The sequence below is a fragment of the Myodes glareolus genome, chromosome 22, assembly GCF_982192425.1.
Source record: "Myodes glareolus chromosome 22, mMyoGla1.1, whole genome shotgun sequence".
Taxonomy (NCBI): domain Eukaryota; kingdom Metazoa; phylum Chordata; class Mammalia; order Rodentia; family Cricetidae; genus Myodes; species Myodes glareolus.
Genome location: NC_142047.1, coordinates 3528920 through 3551096, shown reverse-complemented (window position 1 = coordinate 3551096; position 22177 = coordinate 3528920). Strand labels below are relative to the sequence as shown.

Here is a 22177-nt window from a genome sequence, read left to right as displayed (position 1 = left end):
AGCAAATCAATCAAGGAAAGACAGTCTTGTGGGACTGAAAAGCATGTTCCCTCACTGTCTTCTGTTTCTCATGATCAACATTTGTTTTAATTCTTACCATCTTGAAGGAAAATTTTAGAGATGGAGAGATGCCTTAGTGGTTAGAGCATATGCTGCACTTTCAAAGGAATCCATTTCAATTTTCAGCAACTACATGGCAGCTCACAACATGTAACTCCAGTTTTGGGGGACACACAGTCCTTTTCTGGACTTTATAGTACCATTGACCAATCAAGTGCTATGTATACATATAGGCAAACACTCATAAAATAGAAACAATGCTGTAGATACAAATATTAAACATCGTATCTCTGGATGCTGATTAGCTCCAAAAGTTTGCTTTGCTTTGTCTATTGTAACCATAGTACCCAGGCCCATACTCTCTAAGACTGTTCCACGTATTCTCAGAGTTATAAGATGAAACTGAAGGGGGGAGAGGGATTGGAAACAGTGGTCTTGCACATCTGATTACAAAATAATTTTACATTTTTATGTTTGCATGAGGTATTATATCCACAGGTTTCACTTACTGTAGGGAGTCACCTGGAGGCACAGGTGGTCCTGCAGTTTGGAGGTATACAAGTCCATACCTGGCTTAGCCACGTGGGGCTGAGAACCCTTGCCTGCACATGTGCAGACCAGCAAATGGCATTAACTAATCAGGACAGCATTCAAGCCTCTCCACCGTTTAAAAGCAGCTGCCTCTGGGCTCTGCTTCCTCTCTGTAAGCTTTCTCTCGTCCCTGCACTCTCTCTTCCCTTCCCCTAATTTTCCTCAACCGAGTGCTCTGAATAAAGACGTGATAGGGAAGGAATTCTCGTTTCGTGGCCGTTCATTCCTGCTGGTCAGGAAGCGCGCCGCAACTGGTGCTGAAAGCCCGGGAAAAAGCTGAAATCAGACACTGGATTCTCAGAGAGCCGAGATATTTCAGAACTCTACACGTGGAGCGGTGAGTGACGTCAGTTAAATCCTCCAGAAAGGGGAGGAAAAAGAATGGAAAGAATATAGGCCTAAGAAAAGAAAATAGAAAGAATCAAAAAAAAGGTATCTGAAAGAAGGTACAAAAAGCAACGGGGAAGAAAAACCCCTCAAGTTCAGTGCAGGTGGAGTTTGAGAAAAAGCGAGGTTTACGGTCGGGAGATCCGTGGCTTCCGTCCCAACTCGCTGATAGAGACTCGGGGCAGCAGTCTCGTAGGGAGGCGGGCTTGATCGTGTTTGACGACTGCCTTTCCTGTTCTTAAAGAGCCACAGAGTTTTTGAGGTGATTCTCGCCTAATTTTGATGGGAGAGCTCTATGCCTGGCTCTCATATGTATGTTTGAAATACTGGGCAACTGTTGCAGCGGCTAACTGACACGGAAGTGGGCCAGGCGCGGTGGCGCACGCCTGTAGTCCCAGCTACTCAGGAGGGAGATGCAGAACTGCACCGGAGAGTGCTAACTCGTCCAGGAGGCGTGGCCATGCTAACTAGATGCTGGCGGGAGTTTGCTGAAGTCCGCAGAGGCGTCTAGAAAAGCCAGGCCACTATGGCAACAAGGGCGGGCTAAAGTCCGAATGACATCAGAGGCTATGTGTCCCAGCCTTCTGGCAGGGCTGTGGTTTTCGGAGGACTTTTTCTGCACCTGAACAAACTTTCCCTGACTGAGGCGGAAGCTGCCGGGTGAGCAGCGGCGCCGCTAAAGGCGGAGAGGGGCCAAACTCTGAACAGCGTTTCCATAGCAACATGGGCGGGCACATTCTGGGTGCACAGATCGCCCGCGGAAACACGCACGGCCCGGGGCGGGGTCATGCCTTTGTTTGGGCCATGCGGAGCGCGCCACAGTGGGCCGTGCCTCAGAGGCGGAGCTGTTGCAGCCGCCGCTGCCTCTGTCTGCTGCTGCTGCCGCCGTCACAGCCGTGGCCGCCAAAAAAATTCAGTCAGATAAAAACATTTATCCCCCAAAAATTTACATCGTTCCTTCTTCAGCAGGAAGCAGCCAGACGAGACTGTCGACGCCCATTTTCCCTCATAGATTTCAGGCCGGACTGGTCGTAATTATCATAATAAAAGCGCGTCAACCTGGTTACCCGTATCCTAGGTAACAGAGGCGGACCTATTGCCTCAGGCAACGGGTGGAATAAACAATACTAGACCTAGAGGTTTTTTTTCATCTGAATAGAGGGCCTGGAGAGATGGCTTAGAGGTTAAGAGCACTGCCTGCTCTTCCTGAGGTTGCAAGTTCAATTCCCAATGACAACTATTTGGTTTTAGACAAAAGAGGGGGACTAGCAGTGACAGCTTCCCCCAGAGAAAGGATTTCTCTTGCATTCTCTACACTTAATTTTTAATTCAAAATGTTGCTGGAAAAACAGCAGCAGACAGACATGCTCTGTTTGAAAGCAATTCCATCTAATTCTAAGACTTGCTGTAATGGCACAGGCAAACAAGATTTGCTCTTTGAAACGGAGACCTACAGGTCTCTAAGTTCAAAACCAGCCTACTTCCAGTACTGACTGTGCTGAATTTTTACACTGAGTTTTTAATACTCTTAAATGTTAATTTGGGAGGAGAGTTTTGTTTATGTTTTTCTAGGAATGCTGACATACATCTGGATGCCAGCGAGACTGACAAGAGAAATAAAGAAGAAAGATGACCCAGTGGATGCTGAGTGTCCTGCTGTGGAAGATTCATGCGGAGACAGCAGAGAGGACCCTCTGGGCAGTGTCAAGAGCAGCTGTTTCATGTTATCACCTTGAGCAGCACCCTGTACAACCTCTTATCTTTTAACAATTTTCTGACTGACTCTATTTTGCCTTTTCCTTCCTTAGGAATGGGTGGGAGCAGAGATATTCTTGGCATGCTGTGTCTAGGTGGAAGTGCTGTATGTCTTTGATTGGTGTGCTACCTGCTAGCCCAAGTGAGGAGGGACAAGGTCTTTGTGGCACAGGCCTTGGCAGCCTTGGAATGTGTATCCTCACCCCAGGTTTGGCTCTCAGCCTCAAAAGAGCTCATAGGCAATTAGCCATGCATAACCTTTGCACCCTCTAGGGACCAGATAGTCCCACGGCACAGAGGAAGGTATGCATAGGTGGAGGGGGTGCAGACACAACCCTAGCACTCCCAGGGAAGTAGTTGTCCCATTGCTCGGGAAGGGTGTGTCTTGTTTTTCTTTTCTTCAATCGGTCCACATATCATGAGGTGGGGACCAGATTGGAAAATAGTTTTGCCTTATTGCTCTTAGTAACAATAGAAGGGGGAACTGTAGGGAGCCACCTGGAGGCACAGGTGGTCCTGCAGTTTGGAGGTATACAAGTCCATACCTGGCTTAGCCACGTGGGGCTGAGAACCCTTGCCTGCACATGCGCAGACCAGCAAATGGCATTAACCAATCAGGACAGCATTCAAGCCTCTCCACCGTTTAAAAGCAGCTGCCTCTGGGCTCTGCTTCCTCTCTGTAAGCTTTCTCTCGTCCCTGCACTCTCTCTTCCCTTCCCCTAATTTTCCTCAACCGAGTGCTCTGAATAAAGACGTGATAGGGAAGGAATTCTCGTTTTGTGGCCGTTCATTCCTGCTGGTCAGGAAGCGTGCCGCAACTTACCTTAGATAATATTCCCTTTCAAGATAATAAAGGCTATAAGTATCTCTATTTTTCAGAGGCTATAAGATATAATCCAACTAGTCATTCCTCTAGGATACAGGGTCTTAGTTACACTTTACAAAGAAGTTTTAGGAATCCAAGTGTCATTGTTTAAAACAGTTGGATATTCTATTACACTGCTAATATAGTAAGTCATCAAGTACAAATTATGTACATCATTTTTGAATTATTAAATTAGAATTAAATACTGCTAATCATTAAATTATAAAATTAAATACTTCTAATTATTAAATTACAAACTATGCTTCATAGAAACATTTCACTTTTAAAAGGCTTAGTGTTATCATAACCTAAAGGAAGTGCATCAACGGTGACTTTGTTAAGACAAGTAAAGTTAATAAAGCAATCAATTTGCAGCTGGTATACCCACTCTGCATCCCATGTATCACATATACCCCAGGATTGCAGTGATACGACCCACATATTTGTAGATGATTATTTCAGTTTGAAATACCAAGGGATTGAAATACTTCTACAGACTATTTCAAAGCAAAATATGTTATAGTCACTTCTCCCCACAACAAAATGAAAAGCTGAGTTTTAATGTCCTTGTCTCTATTCTACTTTAACAATGGAGCCACCTTAAATATGTTTTTCCAGTTCCCTTTTGTATTCTCAAGTGATGAAACAATTTGATGTCAATATGGTTTACTACTTAACACCATCATGATGTAAAATACAGAAGATAAAGGAAGTGTGCTAAGACTGCAGAGAAGCTGAAATCCTCAGACATTGCTAGAGGAACCTAAGGTGGTACAACCATTCTAGAAAAACAATAAGATGATTCTTCAAACAATGAAATGTAGAAACACAATGTGAGTCAGCAGTCTCCATCCTGGGCATGTAGTCCAGAGGAACCAAAGCAGAGATTAAGCAATATGTGAACCCTTATGTTCACAGTGATGTTATTCAGAGTATTCAAAGGGTGGAAGGCCCTCAAGTGTCATCTGATGGATGCCCATGCTTACAGGGAATATTATTCAGCCTAATAAAGAAAGTGCATTCTGACACATGATACAATCCAGAATGATCTTTTAAGATGTTATGCTAGGTGAAATAAACCAATCACTAAAAAGTACTATGAGATTGAGTTATCTATGGTGATCAAAGACAGAGGCAGCAATCAAAGTGTTGGCATCTGGGAGCTCAGGGAAGGAGCTATGGAGAATTAGCTTTTAACAGGGATAGAGTTGTAGAGTTTGAGATAATCGAAGTGTTCTGAAGATGGACAGTAGTAGCAGTAACACAGAAGTGTGGGTGTGATCGTGTACAAGTCTGAAGAATAGTCAAAACGGGGCACTGTAAGATGTACATTTTTTAATTAAACAAGACAATTTTGTAATGATTTTAATTATTTAATACAAGAAATAAACTTGGAACTTGTTCTTTTATCTCTACATAGAATGTTAGTGTTTTTGTAGGATAGGAAAGTACTCTCTGTTTATTAAGAGGGATGTGTGTGCATGTGTTCCTGTGTACACGTGTGCTTACAGGTGCATGTGTACACACATATGTGTGGAGGACACAGGCTGTGGGTGTCTTCCTCTATGACTATCTATTTCTGAGACAGAAATCTCTCATTGAACTCAGAGCTCACTGCCTTGCTATAGTAGCTAGCTACCAGACTCCACTTCCCTGTCACTCACCCTCCAGTGCTGGAGTTGGAGATGCACACCAGCATGTCTGGCTTTTATATGGGTGTTGAATGTCCAAACTTGGGTCGTCATGATTATGTATGTGGTAAGCACATTAAGGACTGAAGCATTTCTCACGGTGCTAATTTGTCTACAGCAACCATGTCTACAACCTCAGTGAGTTCACACTTTTCCTTATCAACTTGGATATTTTTTTCCAGCTTTCTGCTCCACTGTCTGCTCTGCTTCACTGTACACCTGCTAAAAGTGATGAGAAACGACCACAATGCAACTTAAACACTATAGTCCTTAGAAATTTTCTTTGCCAAACAAATAAGTTTGTTAATTTTTAACTCAGCATTAACTTTTCATCTCAAGGGCAGAATGCAGTCAGATGCATTGTCAGAATGTGCATGTTCTAAGTGGAGTGCTCATTGCTGTTTGGGACCGCGCACAAACATTTTTACATCCACATGTATAACAGCAGACAGCAGTTTAGCTTTCTGAACTGCTACCAGGAAGGCCACTAACTAATCTCAGCTTACAGCGCTCTAGTACTTCTCCAGCCTGAGCTCCAAACGCTTTCCCAGCCCCACTGCCAATCTCTCCCAAAGGCTCCTCAACCACGTCATCAGGTTTGCCACAGCAGTGACTCAATTTTTCCGGACTGATTTTTCTATACTGATTTTTCTCATATCACCATGATCAAATCCAGGCAGAAGCAGCTTAGGGGAGGCAGGATTTGTTTGGTTCAGGGTGTGAGAGGGTACAGCCCATAGTGTCACAGAGAATGTGACGGCAGAATTGGCTCATCCTCAGAAAGCAGGAGTAGAAGGCAGCTGGGTACATCATGTCACCCAGGCAGGAAACTCAGGGAACTGGGACTATAGCCTCTCCATCTAGTTTCTGCTTCCTGAATGTCAGACAACCTACGAAGACAATGCCGCCAGCTAGGAATCCAGTGTTCAAACTGGAGGAGATATTCGCTAAGCTGGAATAGTAGTGAATTAAAGAAGATATTTCATAAACAATATATAAAAAAGATTGTTAATTCTTTTCAGGAAATTATGCTTATGCATTTCCCATATCTACATTCATACATTGTCCACAAAGAACATTCATATAATATCCATACCTAAAACTGAGCTGTAAAAATTTAGTTTTAGGAAAGTGGACTCATAAAGAAATTAGTAACATAATTAGTTCCATAAGATAAATATGACTTCATTTTAAAGTTGTAGTTATAAGAAATATAGAAATGGGATCTTTTTTCTTGCTCTCCTTCTCTGTCTTTCCCCCATCTCAGCTATCCTGTTCCCTATGTTCTCCTCTCCCCTCCACTTCTCCAGATAACAGTTGTGTGGCTTGGGTAGTCTGTGGGACCACTGGCAGTAGAACCAGGACTGACTTATCCCTACTGATTGAACTGGCCTTTTGAAGCCTATTCTCATCAGAAAGATAAGCTTGCTCAGCCTAAATATAGTGGGAGAACTTTGCTCCTGACTCAACGTGATGTGTTGGACTTTGTTGACTCCCCACAAAAAGCCTCACCCTCTCTGAGGAAAGGATGGGGGTGGGGTTGGGAGAAGGTAGGGGAAGAAGGAAGAGGAGAGAAACTGGGAACTGGGATTGGTATGTAAAATGAGGAAAGATTGCTTTAAAAAATAAAAAAGAATATATTCTAGAGCAGAAAAAAGAAAATTAGGAATGAAACATTTTTAAATGACAGGTTAAGAACAGCACTTGAGAGACAAAGGCAGGCAGACCCTGTGAGTTTAAGGCCAGCCCAGGCTACAGAGCGACAAGGCTACAGAGAGAAACCCTGTCTCTAAAAGCAAACAAACATAAAATACTATAGCTAATGAATGGGTAAAGGAGTTTTCTGCTGAGTCTGATGACTTAGTTCAAGCCCCAGAACCCACACAATATAGGAAAGAACTAACATTTTTTAGGTTGTCCTCTGACCTGTGAACCATGGCCCATGCACTTGTACCAATAGATAGAGAGAGAGAAAAAGAGAGAGAGAGAGTGTGTGTTAAAAAGTTATTCAATATAAGGAAATATTTCAAATACATTCATTTGTCTAACAAAATTATGAGTATTGTGTTTTTCAAACATGTTAGAATTTTAGGCCTTGGTGTGACAGTCTTTGAATATACAGCTCTTAAGAAGCTAACTAAAGTTAAATAAAGTCAGAAGATGGGAGATGCCAGGATCTATATAAACAAGACCAGGAAACACACGTGAAGAAGGCAGCTGCCTTGAAGTCAAAAGTGAAGCTTCAGAGGAAATAGGCCTGCCAGGCACCTGGCTGCTGACTTCTAAGCCCCAGAACAGTGAGAATTAATTTTTGATGTTTAATCAACATAGTACCTTTCAATATCATATTTTCTATGATAGCAAATGGAAAGTCAAGAAAAATAAACCACTGACATAAAAAGACATAGGATAAAAGATGATTCATGCCTGTTCATACACAGGGTAGACTCAATAAGAAGCATAAGATAAACACACTGACTCCCTGAGACATGGGGTTCTTATGCTGTGATCTCTTTTAAAGATGTTGGTGCTAAAGATGTTCAAACTTGAATTTCCTGTGATATTCACAGAGCAGCATCCAAAGACTGGCTCTAGCAGAAAAACCCAAAGTGAAGACCCAGACTGTCAGTTGGGAGAGTCACATGCTCTGAATTAGAGCCTTCATTCTAAAAGCCGTAAGTGGGGAGTCATGAAATTGCATTTGGATTTTCTCTGTCCTTCAATTATTACACTTCAAACAGAAGTAATCATCTTCAGTCTCCAACTTCTTGATATAATTTTAAAAAACAGTAGCTGTGCAATCACATGTAGAACAAACCATGTGATGACCCTTTGGCTGAGTGCTTTTCAAATAAAATATAATGCATGTATTATGGGTCAAGGTGATCAGTAAATTTTACACAAAACATGATAAGAGTGCTCAGTCTTTACTTCTGGAGAAAAAGATTTTTGAGTGTATGTGTTAGGTTGCTTTTGATTTTGAGAGAGTATCTCAAAACTGATGACTAGACTGGCCTCTAATTCATGGCCATTTTCCTGTTTTAACCTCACAGGTGCAAGGCATGAACCTGCATAGTTGGCTAAAATGATGGACTTCAACGGAGAGTTTAGGAATAAAATATGTCCCAGTAAAATTTCATTTTTTTATCAAAATTCACCCAATATTTTGCTGGGAAAACAATTAGCAAGCAAACCCAACATCTATATGTTAAAATACTTACCATATAATAATCCTTAAACATCCCTGATGATCCAGATAGGGTCTGAACAGACCCGTGAGGCAAACGGGAGGACCTCGTGGATGCAGTGCTTCTCCAGTCATAAAACATCCTGTCTGCTAGAAATACGGATAGAGGTTAAAGTAATATTTATCTAAGGAGAACAGACACTGATCATATTGCTTAATGATACAAAGAGGAAAGCAAATCATTTTTATGGGCTCACTTTTCTGTGTTAAAATCACATCTTGTCATCTCATCAGAGAGAGATGAAGAAGCGATGGTACAGCCTAGAGAAAGACTTGAATTAATTGGCTCCTTCCAGTACAGCTTCATGTTTTTATTGCATGCAGTGTGCCCATCAGAAGGCTAGTGGGTTCATTTTCGTCACTTATTTCTCCCAAGAACACTGACTTCATTTTTAAAAAGAAGACTTAAAGCAAAATTTTATCTGTGAATGGCACATAGACAAAGAAAAGGGAAAAGGAAACAGAATAGGAAAGCAAACACAATAAAAGAAAGTCCAGAGAATTATTATTAAGGACTAAGTCTTAAAACTGCAACGCAAATGAAACTGTACCCAGTGCCTAGGTGAATATTACTGAAAGAGGAAATGGCCAGCCAGGGGAGGCTCTCAGTTCCTCTGTGGGATTTCTGCCACAATCTTATCTCTAATTAAATAATCGGGAAATTTGAGAACCACCTGATGATTTGTTTCTCAAAATTATCTATTATTTTTAAAAGAAAATAATTAGTTCAATCTTGTCATTCAAATAAGCCACATGGTATCAGATTTCTAATTTTTCTAATATTTACTCATAAATTCTCTTCTGAAAATGTCAGTTCAATAGTCATCTATGATGTATTACACAAAAATTTTGAGACTTCAGAAATAATTGTTTTATTTAGTTGCTTTTCCGTTTATTTAGAGAACCAAAGCCTGAATGTCTTATAGGGAGGAAAAATGTAAATTTAAATCATAAATGCGGAAATGCTGTTGCAAATATCAGAATATATATGCACATTTTTAAAATAGGATTGTCTATTTGGCCAAAAGAGTCTCTGGTCTCAGGGCTGGAGAGATGGCTCAGAGGTTAAGAGCACTGACTGTACTTCCAAAAGTCCTGAGTTCAATTCCCAGCAACCACATGGTGGCTCACAACTATCTGTAGTAAAACATGCTGCCCTTTTCTGGCCTGCAGGGACATATGCAGGCTGACCACTGTATCCTTAGTAAATAAATAAATCTTTAAAAAAATTAAAAATAAAATAAAGAAGAGTCTTTGGTCTCTATCAAAAAGTTTAAAATCTCTTTAAAAAGGGAAGATAATAAATCATATATTTTATTCCTGATTCAATATGAACAAAGAAATTTTTTAGTGAAAGCAAATTTCAAAAAAAACAGCTTAGAGAAAACTGGTTAGATTAAAAGAACAAAAGGTGTTGGCCAGGACAAGGTCTTGTATCTTTTACTTTAATCGGGACTTTTATAAGTCCTTGGAAGATGCAGGATTGCACAGGACATATCAGAGGTTTGGCAAGTTCTCACAATGTTTTCTTTGAATATTTATTTATGTATTTATTTGTATAGGTTTTTCTGTCTCTGTATGCCTGTGCGTTATGTGCGTTCATAGCCTGTGGGTGCCAGAAGAGAGTGTCAGATTTCCAGGAACGGAGTTACAGATGATTGACAGCCATCATGTGGGTGCTGGAAATCAAACCAAATCTTCTGGAAGAACAACCAGTGCTCTTAACCACTGAGCCATCTCTCCTGCTTCCTTGTTAAACTTTCTTAACTCATTCAAAGCACTATCCCACATTTCCTCTTCCGCCCCCTTGCAATGAGTGTTTGTCTATGTCTAGTGTCCAGCTTCTTAAATTATTCAAGGCGACCCATGAGATTGGATACTTGAATCTGTGTGACAGCAAAGAAAATGGCGACAGTAAAAAGTTTAGAATGTGTGACAACCTAAAATCAATTAGAAATCAATGTCCATGTTGCACTGTGCACCTTCACTGCAGGTTCGTTCCTGCATACACTTTGGATTTCAAATGTCTCCACGACAAACAGTGCCAACAAACGCTGCAGGAAAGGCCCAGCTCGGATTCCAGGTGACTGGACGCTATGAATTGCAGTTCTTTTACTATACAAACAAACTTTTTTCCTCTTGATTGCAAAAGTAGACTTCATTTCTCAGTATGAATTACTTTAGATTGTATTATTTTAGAATTTGATTTTTAGAAGTACTGTTTGAGTTGCTGGCTTGAGCGTTACATATATATATATATATATACATACATATATATATATACATATATACATTAAGAAAATTTTGGCTTGGGAGTGGGAAAGATTGCCAACAATTTCTGACATGGCCCTAAACATCCTGCAGTTCTGCGTTACACAGTTTATGAGATGCAACATTTTCAGCATTGCTGGATACAGAAATATCTAAACTCTGAAAAGAGATGAAGATAGTCTATGTCATAGTTTCACATATTCAGCTGAGATTTAATTCTTTTTATAAAGCAAACAAGCACATTTATGTCATTATTATGCAAATTTGACTTAATCTTTAATGGTAAAGTTAACGTATACCAAAGAAGTGCTTTAAAATAAACTTTTTATTGATTTGTAAGTAAACAGCCGATTTGTATGCCTGTTTTGTAGAGCTCTATACTTTGGAGCACATAGAAATTTTCTAGGCAAAAGGGAGGTTACAAGTCAAAAAGTTTAAGAAGCCCTTTTGCAAAGAACTGCAACCTCTTTTCCAGTCTCTGATGTCAATTTGCAAACTTTTCTGGGGCCAGAACAATATCTTACTTGAATTGGACACATGTTTCTGGCTCATTAGCAATGTGAGTAAAATAGCTATATAAACACTGGCAAGTCAAATTTGGCCTCTGCTCACAGCTACAGCCATCTGATTCTTGACAAAAGTGCCAGAAACATACATTGGATAAAAGCCTTCTCGACAAATGGTACTTAGAAAACTGTACACACACTTGAAGAATGAATGGAAGCAGACTCCTATGTCCCCCATACAAATCACTTCAAAGACCTTACTGTAAGGTCAGAAACTGTGACCCACCTTAAGATACCAGCGGAGGCCAGGATTTTCTGAACACTACACAGTAATAACTGAGAAACCAATAATAACAAATGACAATTGGGTTTGTAATAAACTTAAAAAGCTTCTGTACAGCATAAGAAACAGCAGAAGTAAATGACAGTCCGCAGACTGGGAGAGAAAGGTTTTCTGGATACTCATCCAACAGTTATTTACTTAATATCCAGAATGTATAAAGAAGCGAAAAAACAAGAACCAAAGGAATAATCGTAAACTCAATAAATGGACAGATTATCTGAAAAGACACTTCAAAGGAAGGGCAGCAGGCCAATAGATACATGAAAAAATGTCTAGAATCTTGAGAAATATGAAAATCCTAACTACATAGATTTCCCATCTCATTCCAGTCAGAATGGCCATCAGGAAGAAAACCAAAAATACGAAGTGATGCTAAAGATGCCAGGTCAGATGAGGACAATCCACTCCTGGCAGGAAAGTAAACAGCCCAGTCGGAATGGAACTCAATATAGATATTCCTCACATAATTAAAATAGAATTTCTATGTGATATAGTTAAAATACTTATGGTATATTCCCAAAAGAAACAAAATCAGCTTACTACAGAGATACTTATACAACCACCTCTTTTTTTCCCCAAGGCAGGGTCTTCTGTAGCTTTGGGCTCTGTCCCAGAACTAGCTCTTGTACATTAGGCTGGCCTCAAATTCACAGAGATCCACCTGCCTCTGCCTTCCGAGAGCTGGGATTAAAGGAGTGCGCCACCACCAACCAGCCTACAATCACCTTTATTCTTGTATTAATCATAACAGCTAGGTTATAGAATCAGTATAGGTGCCAATCAACTGGTAAACAGATAAATAAAATGTGTAATGTGCACAACTGAGTTTTAGTCAATCATGATATTGTGTTGTTTAAGAAAAAGGTGCATGGAGCAGGAGATTCTAATGTCAAATACAATAGGCTACGTGGTGCCTGTGTGTGTATGTGTGTGTGGTGCCTGTGTGTGTGTGTGTGTATGTGGTGCCTGTGTGTGTGTGTGTTGTGGTGCCTGTGCGTGTGTGTGGTGCCTCTGTGTGTGTGTGTGTGTGCGTGTGTGTGGTGACTGTGCATGTGTGTGTGTGTGTGGTGCCTCTGTGTGTGTGTGTGTGTGTGTGTGTGTGTGTGTGGTGCCTGTGTGTGTGTCTGTGTGTGTGGTGCCTCTGTGTGCCCTCTGTGTGTGTGTGTGTGTGTGCGTGTGTGTGGTGCCTCTGTGTGTGTGTGTGTGCGATCTGCCTATGTGTTAAAGTTTTAATGAAATCCATTAATCTATACAATTACTACACACTAAAACAATAAAATATAAAAGAAAAACTCAAAAGGATATAGAATTAGTCTCACAAAATTAAACTACGGGCAAAGTAGGTGACCTTCCTGACCAGCAGTGGACCACCCCCAATATGGAACTAACACTACACAAGTTATTTATAAAGAAGAATTCGGAGCACTTTCAAATATTTTCTCCTGTTTACCCACCAGACAGACCTGTGCAGCTGAAAAGGCCATGTATTATTCCTCCAGTATACAGGTATAGCACAGGAAACAGCTAATTTCCTCCAGTATGTAGGTATCGCACTAGGAAATAGCTATAACTTTCCACTCCAAGAAGCAGTAAAGACTCTACTGAAGTCTTCAAGGCAATCATTCACACACTGATGTATGCTAATGACTTCCCCTCAGAAGCCAGCACACAAGGTGAGAAGCAACAAATTCTAGTTTATTCCACAAAGTCAGTCCAAAGTTATAAGCTTATAAAGAAAAGCAGAGTCACATATCAGACTAAGTTATCAGACAGTCTTCTCAGAGTCAACAGTCTTCTGACATGATACCTAGGGGTGTGTGTGTGTGTGTGTGTGTGTGTGTGTGCATGTGTGCGAGTGTGTGTGTGCGTGTGCATACACGTGAGCGTGCACATGCACTCCACAGCCACAGGCCACACATTCACATGTGGAATAGTTAAACTATTATCAGTACTCCCAGATATTAGCCAACAAGACAGAACAAAGCACTCGGGAATTTTAACATCTTGGTAAACACAGCATTTTAGAAAGAAAACATAAGGAGCTCAGAAAGAGCCGAAATTCCTGAACATTAAAGACAAGTGTTAAAGAACTCCTCACACTGACATCTTCCTGATTTTGCTTTTCCTTGACTCTTATTTTAGGCTCTCTTTTTAAAGAGATGTTACCATAGCACAAGCTCACATGATTCTGCTGTCTTCTGCACATCTCACTGCCATATCGAGGCACAATAAGAAAACGCTTTGCATTCTTCCAGTATGCCAGCAACAATTTGGCACTAGTTTGACATGCCAACCATAAAATCATACAAGTGTAAGTCCCCACGCAATATAAACCCACCAAGGTACGGAAATGTTTCAGCACACAATTTTAAAATGCTGTCTTTTCTCAGGACAGAATTTTCCCAAGAATCATCTTTCCTCAGTGTCTAATATCTTGATATTTATAATGGCAATAGTTTCTAAATATCTTCTAGGTGGGAGGTTTTATTTAATTTCTCCATTTTTATTTAAATTTATGTACTAAACATGAGTCAATTATTTACACAGGTGGGAGATATTTCTAAAACCTAATAAGCACAGTTATTTTAGAAATTTAAACTACTCAGTGATTCACAGAAAACTGATAAGCTGGGTACCTAGGATTGTCACCAAGGCATGAGGGAATGAGAGGGAAAAGCAGAAAGCAAAGGAAAGTTATTAGCTAGCACCCCCACACTGCAAACAATAGATTTGTTCAGTTCATCTGGATATTGGCAAAGGCAACCGCAACTCAAACTTCATATAGAAGCTTTTACTCAAACAAGACACTAAATGCTTTGAATTAACAGTCCATGCAGCTGCCCCTGACAGAGGAGGATGTACCAATGAGAAACCAATATATCTTTATTAGGACATGACAGAACCAAACAGGCTTATTGTCCTGGTTCCCCAGAGCCTCTTTAATGCTAAGATCATTCTGTTTCCTTCTATCAATCCCTTTGTAACAATTAATTCTTAGAGTTAATTACACTTGCAGTTTTAATCTGTAGGTAATTACAAGCAATTAATAGTTAGGAGCAAGAATTAGCAGTTCTTGGTTTGATTATCTATATAATTAAAAGGGATGGTAAGCCAGAGTTGACAAATAGCATCTTAATCATTTGAATAATCAAACCTAAAAAAGTTTCTTGGGTAGCTGAATTCTATCTGTTGCATTAGTTGAATTTTAGAATAAATTACTAAAAAATCCAATTCAATTGATTCATGTGTATTACTTTGTAAAATGAAATGAATAATGTATATATTCTAACATTATTAAAACTGCCTTTAGTTTGTTTGAAATGAGCAAATAGATTCAAGAAAAATAAACACACGTGTGGAAGAAAAGAGCCATAGTTTCCTCGACATTATAAAGTTCATGATTAATACATCTGTAAAACTGATTAATAAGAAAACCCTGTACATTTATCAAACGTCTGCATGGCACAAAAGGTTAAGACTCTCAGAAAACCATTTTACACTTAAATCTCGTGATGGCTAGTTTTGATTTTCAACTTAACTGGATCTGGTATTACACAGGAGACATGCCTCTCTGTGTCTGGGAGAGCACTTCCACAATGGTTTAACTGAGGAGGAAAGAGACATCCTGATGTGGATGATGTCATGCCAATTAACGGGGATCCCAGGCAGAAAAAGAAAGGAATAAGGAAAACGTCAGTCAAGTGTCAGAATTCATCTCCCTGACTTTGTAAAACAATGTGTCCAGTTGCCTCACACTCCTGCCACCAAAACTGAAGCTTCTCTCACTGACACACCTTCCCCATCATACAGTCTGCATCTCTGCACTACAGGACAAAATCAGCCTGTCTTCTTTTGGCTGCCTCTAATCAAGTATGTTTTATCACCGCAATGAGAAATCTAATAAACATAAGCTTAATACATGGATAGTAATATTCTAAATCGCTTACTATTTAAAATTAGCATTAAGCATTGAAGAATGGTCTGATGGTCACAGACTAGGAGAGGGCTTAGAGAAGCCTGCTTCTTCACTTGGTTTTTCGTCTCCAATGATTGAATATGGTACCTGTCCTGGGTGGGCTCCGAATAAAGGGGGACAGATGATCAAAGGGGTGACTCTCCTATGTTTTGATGGCTTGCTTCAAGAGAGAGAAATTGCAGTTTCTATAACCTGCATTGGAGATAAAAGGGATTCCAGAGGAAGGTCAGGAAGACCTTTCTACCTCCTCAGCTCTCTCTTTAGCCAAAAATATTCAGCACTTGAAGGCACCATGTTTTGGGCCCTTATGTTCTAAGCACAGGCCTAGCACAAATTAGAAAAATCGTGGGAGTTTATTTCTGAGAGTGAAAGAACACAGGGCAGAACAGAGGCATCTTGGTTGTCATTTTTTTCTGAATTCCCTAGTGTTTGAGCAGATTTGGCAGATACCTCCAAGTTAACCATGAATTTAAAATGCTCAGCAACAATGTCTTCTGGTTCTATCTGTGTGTTAGCTTCAGTCTGGTAAAATGCCACAGTAATAATGAAAACGCTGGTAATTATCAAGGTCACAACACATTGAATCCAATCATTCACCTCCAATTGGCAGAAGAGAATTTTTCCTTCAATTATGATGAATGAAAATAAGTCAAGGAGAGTCATTCATGCACATATTAATATAATCTCCATTCTCAATCAAGGAAAGTCATTCATATACACATTAGTATAATCTCCATTCTTAATCTGAAAGATGGTGGGAAGAGGTTTAATTCCTCCTATAAGACAGGAAAAAGAAAATGAAACCCCTCTCTCTGCTCACATCCATCAAAATCTACTTGAATCCATAACTCTAACACAGTAACCCTGACTCTAGAACAAAGTGTAGGAAAAAGTTCGATACAGAGGCTGGAACTGACAGGTACGGAAGCAATGCCTGAGGATTATAATTTTTCATGCCCTAAATAGGTAATGATAATCAAGAATGAAGAAACAGGGTAGCAGATCTTAGCCGAGCAGAGCCTGAGCATTCTAGGTGGATATCTGAAGATTATTGGGGACAGCAGAGAACAAGACATCAACAGTGTACCAACTACAGAACTAGCAGCAGGTAACTGACACACCCAAAGTAAGCTAGTAAAGCTGAGAAAAAACATCGCACGCTGTACTGAAGTCACTCACTTGGAGAAAAGCTTCTTCTCTCCATGCAGGCTTAGATCCACGGTAGTGTAATTGAATGTATACAAAAAATTCAATTTGCAAAGCAATTCACACCACACCTAAACAGTAACCCTAAGACACTGATGCTGTCCTCATTTCACAGAGAAAATGTTAACTCACATTCCCAAACGTTGACAAGTGGCAAGATGCTGTGTGAACCTGAATGTGAACTTGATGCCTACTTGACTCACATACAGAAAAAGATCAATGGTTGGCTCAACAATGGCTCCAAAGATGCTGACATCCCGACCCCTGAAAATGTTCCCTTCTATGTCACAAGAGAGTTCTCAAATGTGGTTGTATAAGGATCTGGAGACAGAAAGATACTGAGGTTATGCTGGTGGGTCTTACATGCAATTACAGGGGTCTTTACAAAGCCAAGGAGCCCAAGAGCAACAGACTAATGATGGAAGCCACAAGTAAATCGGAGTGACTGGACAGGGATTGCCACAGGAACGCAGGTATTATCCATAAACCAGAAATGCAACAAAACAGATTCACAATTAGAATCTCAAGAAGGAACAAGAACTACATACATGCTAACTCTGGTAAAACATTTCATTTTTTGTGCCTGTAGGACTATATTCAGAAAACAGTTATGCACAGAACTAACACAGTGTTGTGATATCATTGTCTGAGTTTATCTAGATGGATGGTGTATGTTTTATAAGTGTTCAATAGTTTGTTACAGCAACCACAGAAGACAAATATAGTCTCAAGTCTAAAACTCCAGGAAAGGAACTTGAATGTGAAAAATATTTTTAATTTTTTAAATTTTATCTTATTTTATTATTTTATCTGTATCATTTTTCTGCCTGTATATATATATCTATGCACCATACGTACATCTGATATCTTTGAACCCTAGGAAAAAACATCAAATCTCATAGGATTGGAGTTATAGATGGTTGTGAGCTGCCATGTGAGCGCTGGGAATGAACCTGGCTGTTATGGAAGAGCAATTAGTGCTTTTAATCAGCGTCCTCCAAAAATGTTCTGGTAGACTTAGGGTCAATTTTTTAGAAAAATGTTTAGAATTCTCGTTATAAAAAGTAATTAGTAAAGAAAAAAAGACTATAAAAACTAGTAAGAATTTTAGAAAAATGAAATTATAAATGGACACAGTTGTAAGACACAAAATACAAATAAATAGAAGTGTAAATAGGAGACTTCAAATGTGGTTTGGAGTCAGAGGGAGTGTGTTTGACAGCCCAGAATACCAAGTGACTGGACTTGGAAAACATTCCTAGAATGCAGACAATGAGCCTCCGAAGACAAAAAAAGAGAGGAGGCATTAAAAAGTGGTAGAGACAAAAATAAAGTCCCTCTGTAAGGGTCACACAGTGAGGATAAGGTCACTAAGTCCCTCTGTAAGGATCACACAGTGAGGATGAGGTCACTAAGTCCCTCTGAAAGGATCACACAGTGAGGATGAGGTCACTGAGTCCCTATGTAAGGAATCACACACAGTGAGGATGAGGTCACTAAGTCCTCTGTAAGGATCACACAGTGAGGATGAGGTCACTAAGTCCTCTGTAAGGATCACACAGTGAGGATGAAGTCACTAAGTCCTCTGTAAGGATCACACAGTGAGGATGAGGTCACTAAGTCCCTCTGAAAGGATCACACAGTGAGGATGAGGTCACTGAGTCCCTATGTAAGGAATCACACACAGTGAGGATGAGGTCACTAAGTCCTCTGTAAGGATCACACAGTGAGGATGAGGTCACTAAGTCCTCTGTAAGGATCACACAGTGAGGATGAAGTCACTAAGTCCTCTGTAAGGATCACACAGTGAGGATGAGGTCAAGACAATTAGAAATGAAGGTAACACTATGTGATAGATTCCTGAATTGAAAAATAATAGGAATCTTTTAGAAATATTTTTAAGTTTGTGTGATGCTAACTTGAAATACAATGTTTTATAATTATATCCCCAAAAATAGAGGAATGAAAAGTTACAAGAATAAAGATTATAGGTCACAGATTTGAATAAGAAAAATGTGCAAAGGTGTAAAACTCTGATAGTTTTAAATTCATCTTGTAAATTGACAAAAGAATCAATAAATAATAGACCAATAACAGGATTTTCTGAATAAAAAAAGTAGCAAAATAGAAACTTTATAAATAACTTTTCTTAAGTATTTAAAGACTGAAGGGGAAATGTCTTAAATCTGCTAAGAAATTTTGCTTTTTATTTGGAAGTCCACATAATTCTCTAAAAAACAAGACATGAATCAAAATATAGGATGGAAGAACCTGAAACTCTGGTGGAAGAGAAGCAGCAATTCTGCTAATAGTGTATTCGATTCATAGAGGATCCTGTGTGCCCACGAATTCAGCAAGCAGACTTAGATGCTGGCCCTCTTCCTTCTGGCTCACTTAACCTCTTTTCCACTCAGCTTCATATTACACTTTGCCAGGAACCCAATCTTTCGATTCTAAAACATAAGCTTGAATCTGAACCCATTATTAAAGATCTGTGAGTTTTCAAATGGCTTCTTAGGTTACGTTTACCTAAAGCCCAAATTCAGGGGACTGCAGTGGGTGAGCAGCCACAGAAATCCAATAAACAAGATTATCCAAGATTAATAAATGACTCTTCATTTTCATAGAACATTAAAACAACTTACCACCTTTGTAACAATAGCTGAAGCCTGCCATCTGCCCCCCACCCCCCCCCCACACACACACATAGAAAACCTCTTACTGTGCTGGGGAACAACGTCTAAGTGTCTCCATGGAGCTACAAGGTTTAACTAGGAATAAAATTAAACCTTGAATACCAAAGGTAAGAGAAAATATGTTCAAAATTAACAGCAATTATTCCAGGGTAGTGAAATAACAGATGACTGTCAGTATTTATTTGGCGGTGGGGTTGATAGTGTTCTGTATCAATTTTTTTCAATAAGACATCTATTTGGAAGTTTAGAAAAGTACATTAAAAATATAACCACATAACATTAAGCAAAATTAAGTTAAAATTACAGGCAAAACCAGGCTCCGGAGAAAGCCCAGAACTTGGGGGCCATGTTCTTTTCATGAAACAATGCAGTAAAAACTAAATTCTGCTCTTTCTAAAAATGATAGTTTATTCATGCAAAACAGGAAAATTGTTTTGTTGAATTCCTTTGAATAAATAAACATAAAAATAAAAGTTGTCTTTAAAATTACCACCAATGATACAAATTTGGGGGTTTGAGGTTAGGACAAAATCACTCAAGACCAGGAAGAAAGGACCAACCTGCTGGCAGAATGGCTGAGAGGATTCTGGGGCTAGGATGTGAGGGCTCCTGTAAAAAGGCACTCGGGGCTCAGGTGTCCCATAGACCCATCTGAATTGCAACCTGCAAACACCTCATTTGCCACCTTTACTAGGAGTCACTATGACACACATAGCTCCTGCTGGCAAAGAATAAAAAAAAAATAAAAATAAAACAAAACAAAAAAACCTCTAAGACCAGAGCTGTAACCAGCGTCTGTTGATGCCCACAACTGCAATGCCTGCGACAGAAGAGACAATTATTCACCTATTAGCAAGTGAATTTTAAAATTGCTTTTGGTTTTGATTTTTCTTTTCTGAGGCAGAATCTTGATATCTGCATACATAATCTGGCCTCAAATCTATGTTTCTCCTGTCTCCATTGCCCTAAAGCAATATAAAGAAACCTGTGTGTACTGCCACATTCAATTTAATCAAATTTCCTTTAGAGAGCTAGATGATATATGAAAACTTGACAGACGCCTCAATTCAGTGATTTTTTTAGGCAAAATAAATAAATAAATGAAAGATCTTATAGGAAACTGAACTTTGCCTGATAATTTAATGTAACTTTCCTCAGTGGCTCCCTTTATCACTCTGAAGACAGCAGCAACTACTTTTTAGTTAGCTTAATGAAATTTTAATATTTTAAACTCGATTTAGGTTAGTAAGATGGCCTAGTGGGTACAAACACTTGCCACTGAAGATTTAGTACCTGAGTTTGACGTCTAGAACCCATGTAATATTAGAAGGGGATAACAGACTCCAAGAAGTTGTACTCTGGCCTCCACATGTATGTCATGTGCACATTCTACACACACATACACACATCATACATAAAAATAATAATGATAACAATAACAATTATAAAATTTAATTCCTCCAAATTCATTGTCCACTGGTATTTGGACCCTCTGATTTTACTGTAGACAACATTCAGATTTTCAACTTTATACATACCTGATGAAAATAGGAATAGATATAGAGGAAAATAGTTTGTCAGTAATCGAAGTATTTTTTAAATGTTCATATTTTAATAAAATGTCATTTGCTGGATTACATTAATGAAGAGATAATTTAATGTGTTAGTTGCATTTTTATTGCTGAGATAAACCACCATGATCAAAGCAATTTAAGGGTTTCCTGGGACTTATGACTGCAGAGGGTTGGGTATCATCATGGTAGGGAACTATGGTAGCAGGCAGAAGGAAAAACAGAGAACTCACATCTCAGAACCATAAGCAGGAGTCATAAAGAGTGGACTGACAATTACACAGTGCTTTTGACATAGGTCCCCTGTCTTCCCCTGGGACATTTTTTTTTCCCAACAAGGCCACACCTTGTTAACAAACATACTTAAATTAAAACACCAACTGGTAATTAAGTTTTCAAACTTCTGAGTCTATGGGAACATTCCTATTCAAACCACAATATCTGAAATGTGAAGAAAAAGTAATGGAAATGTTTTGTATAACATTATATATTTTTACTATCTGTTTTTTAAAGCAGGATCTTAGCCCTGTATCCCAGGTTGGCCTTGGATTCAAAACAATCATCTTGCTACAACTTCCTATATGTTTGGATTATGACTGTGCACCACCTTAGTAAGTTTATTTTTAACTAATATACAGAAAAGAACATAATCTAAACTAGCCTGAAGAAGCAATTCTCAGCAAAATCTGTATAAGGTGGACCTGTGACTGTCATCTGGGAATGTGGCAGGCACACACTTTGCCAACTGATGTAAATTTCCCCAGTGGTTATTATGCAAATAATACAATTCATGCTAAACATCTACTTTCCTTCCAGAGATCTGAAATACTAGTACACTCTGAGAAGATGAGGTTTATGTAATTAAATTCCAATAAAACTATTGAGTAAATATAAGACTGGTAAGGGCAGCACATAAAGGCACTTGCCAACAAACTAGAGGACCTGAGTTCAACCTCCAGAACCCACATTAGAGACTGGGGTGGAAATTATGTAGGCCCAGAGATCTTGAAAA

General features: G+C 39.3%; 1 protein-coding gene across 2 annotated transcripts in view; it reads right to left on the bottom strand.

Moving 5' to 3' along the window:
* Window positions 1-22177, bottom strand: part of Iqcm (IQ motif containing M) — a 526054-nt gene that overhangs the window by 285426 nt on the left and 218451 nt on the right. For both annotated transcript variants that reach the window (XM_048438238.3, XM_087900344.1), the window contains exon 8: window positions 8571-8686. In XM_048438238.3, coding sequence (XP_048294195.3) covers window positions 8571-8686 — 116 coding nt within the window. The remainder of the gene's footprint in view (window positions 1-8570; window positions 8687-22177) is intronic.